At 47.0% G+C, this 11,965-nt stretch overlaps 1 protein-coding gene across 1 annotated transcript; it reads right to left on the reverse strand.

The window, feature by feature from the left end:
- Positions 1-7,819: 7,819 nt before the first annotated feature.
- On the reverse strand, positions 7,820-10,305 carry LOC139423580 (neurexophilin-1-like). Its single transcript, XM_071175170.1, has 2 exons — positions 10,273-10,305; positions 7,820-8,587 (listed from the first exon to the last, which is right to left on the reverse strand). The coding sequence occupies exons 1-2, from the start codon at positions 10,303-10,305 to the stop codon at positions 7,820-7,822; spliced, it is 801 nt and encodes a 266-aa protein (XP_071031271.1).
- Positions 10,306-11,965: the final 1,660 nt, after the last annotated feature.

Raw genomic sequence — 11,965 nt, forward strand, 5'->3', positions numbered from 1 at the left:
TAGAGTTTTTCTTTATCTTTCCATATCTGAAATTTTCCATTTGCTTTGTGGTCTCAGGGCAGCATTGGAAATGAGACCCTGGTCTCAATTGGGCTCCCCTGATTAAATAGAAGTTAATAAATAAAATAAAAAAGTTAATAAATAAAATACAAAACATTAAGAGCACCTTCCTTAATTCGTCAGGGCATGGACTCTACAAAGTCTCGAAAGCAGACCACCACATACCACCCTACCCCATTCAAAGGCATATGCTCATATACCCTCTGAATGGTTGGGTTGTGTTTCGGAGGACGCATGGCTTTCGACCTTCGTCTCTCCTGAGCCCGTACGGGAGTTTTAACAATGAGACAAGATAGTAACTTCTAACAATTGGGGAGAAAAGGGGGTAAAAAATAAAAACAAGGGATCATAGCATTCACCTGGCCAGTCTGTCATGGAAAGAGCAGGTGTTCCTAATGTTTTGTACCTTATTGTCACCCCTCTTTCAACACAATGTATTTCCATCCCTCTCTCCCTCAGTGTCCTTCTGGCCTGGACTCTCTCCCAGCCTCTGTCACTGCCTGTGTAAGTGGTGAATAGTGCATAAGGCCCAGTTAGTGTTCCATCAGGGGCATGGATACAGAGCTGAGGGATCACGCAGGCTCAGGCACAGAATCAGGCTGGCTATCTTGGCCTCTGTTTGTTCTTCCCTCCCACATATGAACCAGCTCTGAGGGCCTCTAATCTAACACACTGGGCTAATAACCCCCAGGCCCCACACACCCACTGCTCTGCATGATTGGAATAGCAGTCCAGAGAGACCATTAGAATGCTGGAACATGAAACCACTTCGAGCATTCGTGTGCAGGGCCGGTCCTAGCTTTTTGGGAGGCCTCAGCGAGATTTGGTTTGGGGGGGCCCCACCTAGTGGTTCAATGTTAAGACATTTTAAAGTACATTTTCTGCAATTCTGAGCATTTTTCCACGGGCGGAGAAAAAAATGTTGCAGTTTTAAAACTCATTGTGCCATGGGGCAGACAGAACATTTAGCAGTTTTAAAGGTAATTTCCTGGAATTACCATCTTCTGAACAGGGTTGGTACCCAGGTAACTGTAGCCTAATCAACTTACATAAGACTGGTGGTCTTAGCAGCCAAGTTACCGTGCCTGGTGTGTGGAAAAAGATCCTAGGGACAAATAGTGTCACAGCTCACCAATACAGCAGCTGATTATAGAAAGGATAGTCTTGATATTGGTATTAGTAAAGTGAATGGGATATAGAACCTGTAGATAAAGGAACCTGTGATAGATTTAGTATTGTTGGGTAACAGATACCTCTATGGAGGGATGATGTTACAAATTGAGATACTACATTTGGGGTACTACGATTGAGGCCATGTTCCCAGGGAGGTGAGGTACAGTATTCTGTTGTTGACTCAGACAATAATGGGCCATCAGTGATTAGCTGGTAATATTACGCGTATAGAGGGCATGTTGGGTATAACTAGGAGGTGGGCGACTTATAGTACGCATGCCCTGCAAATAATCTCTCTCTCGCTCTCTCCCTTTCTCTGTTTCTCTCTGTTTCTCTCTCTCATTCGCTCTTCAAGTCTTGTCTTGCTCTTCGGATACACTTTTCCATAGCTCAAGGTTACTCGTGTGAATGTCTATTTATCACTTTTAGCTTTTCACGCCTCCTCCCACCTTCTCATGCCATCACTAGTTATTTTCTCAATTGACTATGGTCCTGTTCCCTATTACTCCTGCTGAAACGCCACTTCTCCAACCAGATGCTCGCACTCACAAATTGTTTTCTCTTCCCAGAGAGCCAAAACGCCTCAGTCTGTGCCAGTACGACAACACTGGTGTCCGTTGTTTCTCTCCCTTTAGACTGTTCCATGTAAACTCTATTCTCCACCACTACCAGCTTCCTCTCTCCCTGTGCGTCAACCACGACATTGCTGTTATATAGATTTCACATTCACCAGAACCCTGGCTTCCAAATGAGATTTCTATTCTTCTATCTTGTTGACTTTTTCCCTTTTCTTTCATCATCTCCAGCAAGGTTATCCTGAGGCAGGCGGCGCTTTTATGGAAACAAGGGGGCGTTGGCAGAGGGATGAGGAGATGGAGGAGAGGGGCTTCGCCGCCAGCCATGCCGTAATCGATCTTGTTTAAAGGGATGTAGTGAGCTGAATGTTTGAACTCATCTCCTCGTTAACAGTTGTCTGGGATTTAATTAAGAAGCCCAACGGATTTAATGTCAATTCCATTCCCCAAATGAAGGAGAGAGAAAAGTCACAAAGAAAGAAAGAAAGAAAGGAGAGGCTCATTAAAGGAGTTGCATGCATCATCCTAGTTGAAACATTACCCACTTTTCTCTAGTTTGTTATTTCTCTTTCCTCTTCCTCTCTCTCTTCGTGTCCCTGTAAGGGCCATTAGCACACATTGTCACATCTTTTCTTTGCCGTTGGCGCACAATATGAGCATATGCAAATGAGACAAAATAAAGATTTAAATGACATTGACACTTTCTGGCTCCCAGTGAATTTGTCAAGCGAAACAAGATATAAGGCTGGAGCCTGTTTCTCTACAATTGAAGTGATAAGCTCTTGAGTGTACTTCATTGATTTTTTGAATGTCGGAAACCACAATTAATGCCATCATATCATCCTTACGCTATATCATCAACATGACACTGAAACAAAAGAATGTGAAAAGATAAAACAGACAACTCCACAGCATGACCCACATTAAATACAACTTTATTTAGGTCGGAGAACTTGTAGTTTGTATATGTATATATATATATATATATATATATATATCTGATGGTCAGTTCTGTTTCTATTGTGTGCTGAGAGGACAAGCATTGCCCTGTGGCCTATGGAAGGCCAACTGTCCACAAGTCTGTTGGCACTCCATTGGACAACAATAAGACTGTCACCATAACAACACTGGCCATCCTACAGCAACATTATCTCTTCTTCCAACCAGCAGCACCCTCTGTTTGAGCAGCCATAGAGGAGCACGGTGGAGTCTCAGTGATATATTGCTGTTAATTTGCGAGGATGGGGTGAGGATTGGAGCGAGGGACTGAGGAAGGTAGAGAGTCGGTACATGTGACCCAGGAGTCATAACAGTCCAGCAGTATCTCTGTTAGTTTTGTAGTTGTCAGGAGGGGGTGGGGCTCCACCTCAAGGCGTTTTACTCCATATCTCCTCTGAAAGGTGTGTCCAGATGTCTTATCCAGATGCTCTGCTACAGGGCTGGTGGAGGGATGGAGATGAGTGGGGCGTCAATAGGTTAGGCAGGTTGGCACACCTCTAGGCCTAAACCTGCTTTCCAGGAAGTCTTCTTGTCTTTAATCTGACAGATTGGAAGGAGGCTGAGGTAAAATACTTGGAAAGTAGGGGTGGGGGGTGGGGGTTCATGTCTCTGTAGCACTGCGATGTGTGTGTGTTTGCGTCGGCATGTGTGTGTTCTCACTGTGAGGGTTCAGTTGGCCTCACTGTTAAGCCGAGAGATTAGCCAGTTGAGCTCCGAGCTGGACTCTGGCGGGCGGGGATAGAGGGAGAGAAAGAGAGATGGATGAGGACCTGCCCACAGTGGAGTTCAGCGCCAGGGCAGGGGAGGTAGCCCCGACACAGGAACATGGGAGCAGAGAGGTTAGGGGAGCTGGCCAGGTCACATTGAGAGGAGAGACACAGATAGGTTAGGGGAGCTGGCTAGGTCACAGTGAGAGGAGAGACACAGAGAGGTTAGGGGAGCTGGCCAGGTCACAGTGAGAGGAGAGACACAGAGAGGTTAGGGGAGCTGGCCAGGTCACAGTGAGAGGAGAGACACAGAGAGGTTAGGGGAGCTGGCTAGGTCACAGTGAGAGGAGAGACACAGAGAGGTTAGGGGAGCTGGCCAGGTCACAGTGAGAGGAGAGACACAGAGAGGATAGGCATGTTGTGGGTAGGGGGAAAGAGAGCCCAGATGGGCAGAGAGGAGTAAGAAGAGGAGTAAGAAGAGGAGTATGAAGAGGAGTATGAAGAGGAGTAGGAAGAGGAGTAAGAACAGGAGTAAGAACAGGAGTGGGAAGAGGAGTGGGAAGAGGAGTGGGAAGAGGAGTAGGAAGAGGAGTAAGAAGAGGAGTAGGAAGAGGAGTGGGATGAGTTTAGGCCAATGGCAGACTTCCACACACTAGTTGGTAAACCCCAACATTACAAACTGCGACATGAGGCTATACTTCCCTGCATGCCAACTCTGAGAGGGAGAGGGACAGGGTCTTGCCAGGCACTACTTGCATCAGTTTACTGTGAGACAGGGAAGGTACTATGCTTACATGCACAATTCTGTTGGAGTATCTGGGTATTCAGATGAACTCTGTGGACCCCAGGAAGAGTAGCTGCTGCTTCTGCAAAAGCTAATGGGGATCCCAATAAACAAACAAATAAAGTGCACTTGGACTCCAATATGTTCTGAATACTGTCTAGACTGTTTGCATGCTTACTACTGTATAATGATATTCCATTGATGGTTGCATGGGGCACATTTTCCCAAAAGGTAGCAATCACTAACAACTAATGCAGAGCATTACATCATTTTTTGTCTTCAATCGCTTCCTTTCATGTTTAATTTGTTCCTAAGAGGTCCAAAACAGCCTCTTAACAATTGCAAATATTCACCAGAAAGCTGTCATGCAAACAACAGTAATCTGAATGTAATGTTTACATGCCAAATACTGACTTAATAAATCCCAAACAAATTGTTTAGGAAAGGAGTATTGTACACTAATTTCACTTGAAATTAGCTCATTCAGATTACTGGACTCTTCTTGTCCAATACGGGTGTTTACTTTTTAAATTCAGACTCATTGAATTCCGACTAATTCCAGATTATTAGTGTGCATTTAAACACAGCAGGTGTGACTATGAGGATTGACTGTGACACAAGTGATTAAACCAGACAGATCTATTTTACAAACATCATCTCAACAAGGGAGAACCACCGCAGCCAAACCACTGCATATTGTCTTTTCAAGTAAAACATTTGCTCAGAGGAAAAACAAATCAACAGTAAGCATCAGGGGTCTGAAGTGCAGATTGGGGTTTATGTGTCTGAATAAACAGTAATATCTTAAAAGATAATTTAGTATTTGTGATGTTAGTGGTTAATGTTCCCTACTGGACCCTGCAGGGCTGTTCAAGTAGCAGTAGAGACAGGCGGTCAGAGGGAGGCAGCAGAGACAGGTGGTCAGAGAGAGGCAGCAGAGACAGGCGGTCAGAGAGAGGCCGCAGAGAGGCAGTCTAAGAGAGGCAGCAGAGAGGCAGTCTAAGAGAGGCAGCAACTGCAGAAACGGCAGCAGAGAGGCAGTCTGAGAGAGGCATCAGAGAGGCAGCAACGGCAGCAGAGAGAGGCAGTCTGAGAGAGGCAGTCTAAGAGAGGCAGCAGAGAGAGGCAGTCTGAGAGAGGCAGCAGAGAGGCAGTCTAAGAGAGGCAGCAACTGCAGCAGAGAGAGGCAGTCTGAGAGAGGCAGTCTAAGAGAGGCAGCAGAGAGAGGCAGTCTGAGAGAGGCAGCAGAGAGGCAGTCTGAGAGAAGCAGCAACGGCAGCAGCCTAACAGAGATGTTGTGGTTATGGCCTCATAAAGACGGAAGCTACCCGCCTCTTTAACAGTAAATTAAACACACAGACACTTTGATGTTCAGATCTCACTTACAGTACTTCCTATATATAGCCTTGTGAGTGAGCCTTTCTCTCTTTTATTCTGTCTCTCTCTTCTATTCCACCTATACAGTCAAATTGCTCCATCTCTACCTGACGTGATGCTCCCGTACCCCCCGCAGGAGGAGGACTTTATAGTGAGTGGTTCCTGATCCAAGTCACACACTGGCCTCCAAGGCCTCAGTGCTACAGAAACCACACTAAGCTTTCTCCAGACCAATCAGAGCACAGCAGTGCCAAAGGCCATGGGGTTCAATCACTTCTGTTACAATGAGGTTTTTCCTTTTTACAAATACATTAGTAATACCATATCTTATGCATTCAGTGTTCAAAGTATGACACCTACCATTGGAAAATACATAGTCAGGAAATCATCACGTATATGTGCTATGAGTTCATTTCCAAACAGCCCATATTGTCAGTACAGAATCAGTTGTCCCTAAATTAGATATATACAGTATTTTGTCTAGTGTTGTTGTTTGTGAAATGGACATGAGTTCAGCCAGCCAGTGGCTATTCATCTTGATGAGATAGCAGTTAACTGAGGGCTAAGCTGCTGGGCCAGGGAGCCATAACACAACTATCCACTATACCCCTCGCTGTGCTCCTTGCTCGCATCCTAATAATCCTAACTTGATTTCCAGGAATACATTTCGCACTCTCTCGGTGAAGCCTTAATTAGTTTTATTTTAATGTATTCCAGATAACGATCAGACTTTGGTGAACACACAGCATTTGTCAGGAAAGAGAAATCAACCACACACAGCCAAAGTTATCAAAGCTTGAAATCAGGAATCCTGACTGCAACAAAATGTAATCTTTTTCATACAGAGGGGACAATAGAAGGAGCTGAATTCTCTACATCTCCTCCACTTTAATTAAAAGAGCTCTCTGAATCTCTCATTTCTCCCCCTCTCCCTCTCCCACTTTTGTTCTCTTTCTCTCTCTCTTTCTCTCTCCTCTCTCTCTCTCTCTCTCTCTCTCTCTCTCTCTCTCTCTTTCTCTCTTTCTCTCTCTCCCTCTTTCATTCTTTCTTTCTTTCTCAATCTATATTTTCTATGTCATAGAGGGGTGGGATAGCCTATCGGGATGACATAGTGGTGGGGAGAGAAAGGGGTGGGATAGCCTATCGGGATGACATAGGGGTGGGGAGAGAGAGGGGTGGGATAGCCTATCGGGATGACATAGGGGTGGGGAGAGAGAGGGGTGGGATAGCCTATCGGGATGACATAGGGGTGGGGAGAGAGAGGGGTGGGATAGCCTATCGGGATGACATAGGGGTGGGGAGAGAAAGGGGTGGGATAGCCTATCGGGATGACATAGGGGTGGGGAGAGAGAGGGGTGGGATAGCCTATCGGGATGACATAGGGGTGGGGAGATAGAGGGGTGGGATAGCCTATCGGGATGACATAGGGGTGGGGAGAGAGAGGGGTGGGATAGCCTATCGGGATGACATAGGGGTGGGGAGAGAGAGGGGTGGGATAGCCTATCGGGATGACATAGGGGTGGGGAGAGAGAGGGGTGGGATAGCCTATCGGGATGACATAGGGGTGGGGAGAGAGAGGGGTGGGATAGCCTATCGGGATGACATAGGGGTGGGGAGAGAGAGGGGTGGGATAGCCTATCGGGATGACATAGGGGTGGGGAGAAAGAGGGGTGGGATATGGGAGCATTGGGAAAGATTGGGACATAGGTCCATACAGAAACAAATGGAAGATGCCCTTTTGAAAGTAGAGTGCTACCTCGCCTGAATGACAATGTGCAGTAGTTCACGAAAACATTCATAGATGTTTGTAGGTGTTTTCTGTATTTAGCAAAGTAGGTAGCGAAATTAGAGGTTTGAGTTGAGGTAAACGTGTGTGATGATGTTGGGCGTGCTAGTTACTACTGTTTCTGTCGATGAATGCTTCATTACAGCACTCTAAATATCAATGCCTCACTGTGCATACTGTATGTTTTGCATATATACGTTTTTACAGGGTACAGTAGTCTGGCTACAGCGAGGGGTTGTCTGGTGAGGCGTTGCAGCAAATTACATAAAAAGTTGAATCCAGCTCAATCTGGTGGCCCCTCACCCTACAGAGTCACTCCTCCCCTCGTCCCTCCTCTCCCCCTCCTGTGTGTCCCCCTCTAGCCCGAGGGCAGGTAGGGCATCTCGTTGTGGTAGTTGTAGTCCGGGCAGACCTTCTGGACCAGGCGGTAGTCTGTACTGTAGAAGGAGATGTAGATACAGATGACCTTGAAGGGCTTGGAACAGATCCAGGAGACATGGCTCTGTGTCTGCTCCTGGAAGCAGGTCTTGGACGGGTCGTAGTTGCACAGCGACGTGCGCTTGCTGCGGTCCACCTTCTCATAGTCCACGCGGCAGTTGAAGATCTTAGAGTCCTTGGGGTAGACCACGCTCTGGCGCTCTAGGTCAAACTCCACCGCCTTGACCGGCGGCACCAGGCTGACTGAGATGTTGCCCTGGCCCGTGGAGTTGTGGCGGAAGTAGACGCTGAACGTTCCGTTGCCATGGTCTACGATCTTGCCGGTAATCAGCAGGTTGAGGCGCACAGTCTTGATATTAGAGTAAAAGTCTCCCCAGCCAAACATCTTCTTGAACTTGCCCGTCTTGACGATGGGCCGGCGTTTGACGCGGGAGGAAGAGGAGGTGTCTGGCTTCATCAGGTCACTACCCAGCATCTCCCAGAACTCCTGCTTGGAGAAGGGTATGGGTGAGCGGTAGGGCAGCTCCAGGGAGGTGGCATTGGCTGCCCGACTTTTACTCTGGAGCATCCAGCGACTCAGGGGGGAAAGGGGAGTCTGACTCCCCAGGAGACCCACCATCTTAGAGGACGACCCGTCTGCTGAGGAGCTCTTGGGGCTTGGAGAGTCATCTTCTTGACCCAGGGCCAGCTGGAGATAAAGAGGGATAGGGAGAGAGAGAATGAGAAAAAGAGGTTGAATGTTAGAGAGGGGGAGAGTGTGTGTTTGAGAGAGCAAGAGAGTGGGAGAGAGGGAGGGGGAGAGGGTGTGTGAGAGAGAAAAGGGGTGAAAGGAAAGTGAGAAAGAGAGAGAGAGAAAAGAGGAGAAAAAGAGGAAAGGGGAGTTATTATCAAGGGAGTAAAGAAACAAGGACAGAAAAGGAATGAAAGATGTAATCGATACTTAATTTAGCTCCTGGTGCTATAGATATCAACTGTGACATTCTATCAATGTTGTACTCTTATAAATGAATGTTTGAGTATGCAGGTGTATATGTTGCTGCTGTTACATTCTGGTGTCTATTCAGGTTGAGAACAGATATACCTTAACGTCTGGTTTTCAGAGAAGCTATATTGCTCCCCAAGCAGCAGATGAAATAGAAATCGACTCCTATACCTTCAGCTACTTGAGAGGCCTGGGGGGATGAAGGTAGAGATTTAAGCCCCATAGTGCAGGCCTGAGTGGAGAAACAATTATTGCTTCGGTGCCTTCAGTGTGGGGTTGGAGGAGGGCAGGCGAATAAACCTTGATGTGCAATTAAGGTTTTTTATGTTTTAATTAAAAAATCTGTTTTGGCACACACACAAGAGAAAGGATAGAGAGAGATAAGACAGTCGTGCTCGGCTCAGCCGTGGCTTTGTGGAGTGTGTGTGAGAGCAAACTGTAATGAGTAATTATTAGATGGTAATGATCTATTAACAGGTAGGCACTGTCGGCTGTGGGAGCCTGGAGTGATCTTCTGTCCTTTTGATCTAACCGTGGAGAGGATAGGAGTCTGTTTGTGTCGCCGTTCCTCTGTTTGTGTTAGTGTCATTATGCAATGGATGGTTGCCGGAATGTGTGTGGGACAGTACCCTATTAGCGAGGCATAAGTGTGTGTGTGTGTGTGTGGGGGGGGGGGGGGGGGGGGGGGGGTATTTGTGTGCATGCTCTCTCTCTCTCTCTTTCTCTCTCTCTCTCTGTCTCTCTCTCTCTCTCTCTGCCAGATAGAGCAGGGTTTTTCTCAGTGATCCCACTGTTATACAGTGATTCATAATGCATGCTGCTCAGTCTGTGCTCTGATCCATCCACTGTTTAGAGTGTCAGGGCTTCCTTATACCGGCTTAGTCAGGATTATTACGTTTTACTCATTCTTACTCCATTTTATACAGATTTCTACAGGCTCACTCAGATTTGTTCTCTTGCATTTCAGACAGTCTTGTAATATTGATTTTCTGTCGCTCTAAAACATGTATTTCCTTTCGTAACAACTTGCATTGCATTGCAGCAGTCTGTAGAGGATTCCCTACTGATGTTGTTGTGTTATGGTCTAGCTATGGACTCAGACTCTGGAGGAGATGAGGAGTCCCCAGACATCAGCCTTCCTGTCTGGTCCCTCTACGGCTGTTTGAGTTACCTGGGCTGGGTACAGTCAACACTACACACCCCTGGTCTGGGTACCTGGGCTGGGTACAGTCAACACTACACACCCCTGGTCTGGGTACCTGGGCTGGGCAGTCAACACTACACACCCCTGGTCTGTATACCTGGGCTGGGCCACAGTAAACACTACACACCCCTGGTCTGTATACCTGGGCTGGGCCACAGTAAACACTACACACCCCTGGTCTGTTTACCTGGGCTGAGCCACAGTGAACACTGTCTCCCATGTTTCCCACAGAGAGCTGACCCTCATTCAGACACAAGCACATCAGCCTGACAAGGAACCCTGTTGGCTAAAATGTGATATTATTTAACATTTCTCATAGCGTCCCTGAGAATCCCTCCTTGGCTTCTTTAATAATGAATAAAATACATGGAGCAGAAGACATATTGATTTGAATCTATTCAGAAGCCTTCTCTTGCCTGAAAGTGCGTGCCAGGCGCTATGACTGTGATTGCAAATACACTATTCCCCCTTGTCCCTGAATGATGTGCCACTTTGGGTTTAACTCCTCTCCCTTCATGGGACGGTGTCTGGTGGGCAAAGAGCAGCACGCTGCCTGTCTGCCAGTCTCCCTAGGTGGCACTGCAGAGTCTCAGTGGTGGCCATCACAGTGCCCTCCAGGGTTGTGTGGAATGTGCCACTGTATGAATCTTTATGACACTCTTGTGTTTACATTGAGCTCATTTCCCAGACACTCAGTGATTCAGTGACTCAGACAGGCAGTGACGGCAAGGAGAAGAGCTGAACAACAAACACATTGTCCCCTCTATAATACAATCTCACTGAGCCATAACTTGCATGAGATGTGTTCGTTTAAGGAGCTGAATATGTAAACAGAGCATTCGGAGTGAGACAGGACGTGTGTGTTAGAGGTTAGGGAAGAGAGAGTGCTGCTGTAGAACAAACGGTTGAAGTGCACAGCGTCAGTGTGGGAGACATGTTAGAACGGGCTTCATGGATGATTACTGGGGTAATAAAACAATGAGGATGAGATCCCTCTCGCTTTAGAGCAGATGGTTAACGGCTTGAAGGAACGCTTGTGTAGAGTGAGTCACCGTGCTGAAGGTTATACACTGGCCTGCTTATGTTGACGGATGTCTGAAGTGAAAGATGGAAACACATGCTATGAGGCTGAATAGTGCTGTATAAGACTGACATAGCATGGCACAGCAGTTTGAAGAAGATGAATAGACCTGTTTAACAGCAGCTGAGTTGTAATCCGAGGAACACTGTTGGTGTTAGGTTTCAAAGTACTTATGAAGCTTCATAAAGAGTGCTTATCGGCCAATCTGAACTACACAAAGCTGAAATGAGGGCGAAGGCGCAATCAGGTCAGAGTCTAGGGTTGTTGGCGGGGGGTGATTTTGTTGTCTGTCTATCATGTGTGAGTCAGTGAAATGGTTGGAGGGAATGTGGGGGGTCTGCAGGCTCCATCACTGTGGTAATTGTGACGCATTAAGCGTTAGTGAGTACAGGCCTGGGGCCTCTCTCGCCGCAGGGGGTAGAGGAACGGGAGAGGATGAGAGGGAGGAAATGATCAACAAGAGCCCACCAGCTCCACAGGAAATGTTCAGACTATTAAAGTGACAGTTACACCATTTTACCCTCCCGTTCCCCTGGCGTCACGGCACACAGTTGCTAAAAGCCAGAACAGAGATTATGGAGAAAGTTAGCTCAAATCTCTGTTCTGTCACAGTGCTCAGGTGGTGATGAGAGGCCATGGTGTCAACTAGACAAATACTGCTACTGAAAATAGAGAGTTACCTATTCAGATTTGTCTTCTCATCAATATCCACATGTATAGAGACGGTGTATATGGTATTTGATCATATAGAGACACAGAGCAGGTGTTATTGCAGCACATCCTTCTCCTGGGCAGCAGA

Source organism: Oncorhynchus clarkii, chromosome 13 (assembly GCF_045791955.1).
Source record: "Oncorhynchus clarkii lewisi isolate Uvic-CL-2024 chromosome 13, UVic_Ocla_1.0, whole genome shotgun sequence".
NCBI classification, from domain to species: domain Eukaryota; kingdom Metazoa; phylum Chordata; class Actinopteri; order Salmoniformes; family Salmonidae; genus Oncorhynchus; species Oncorhynchus clarkii.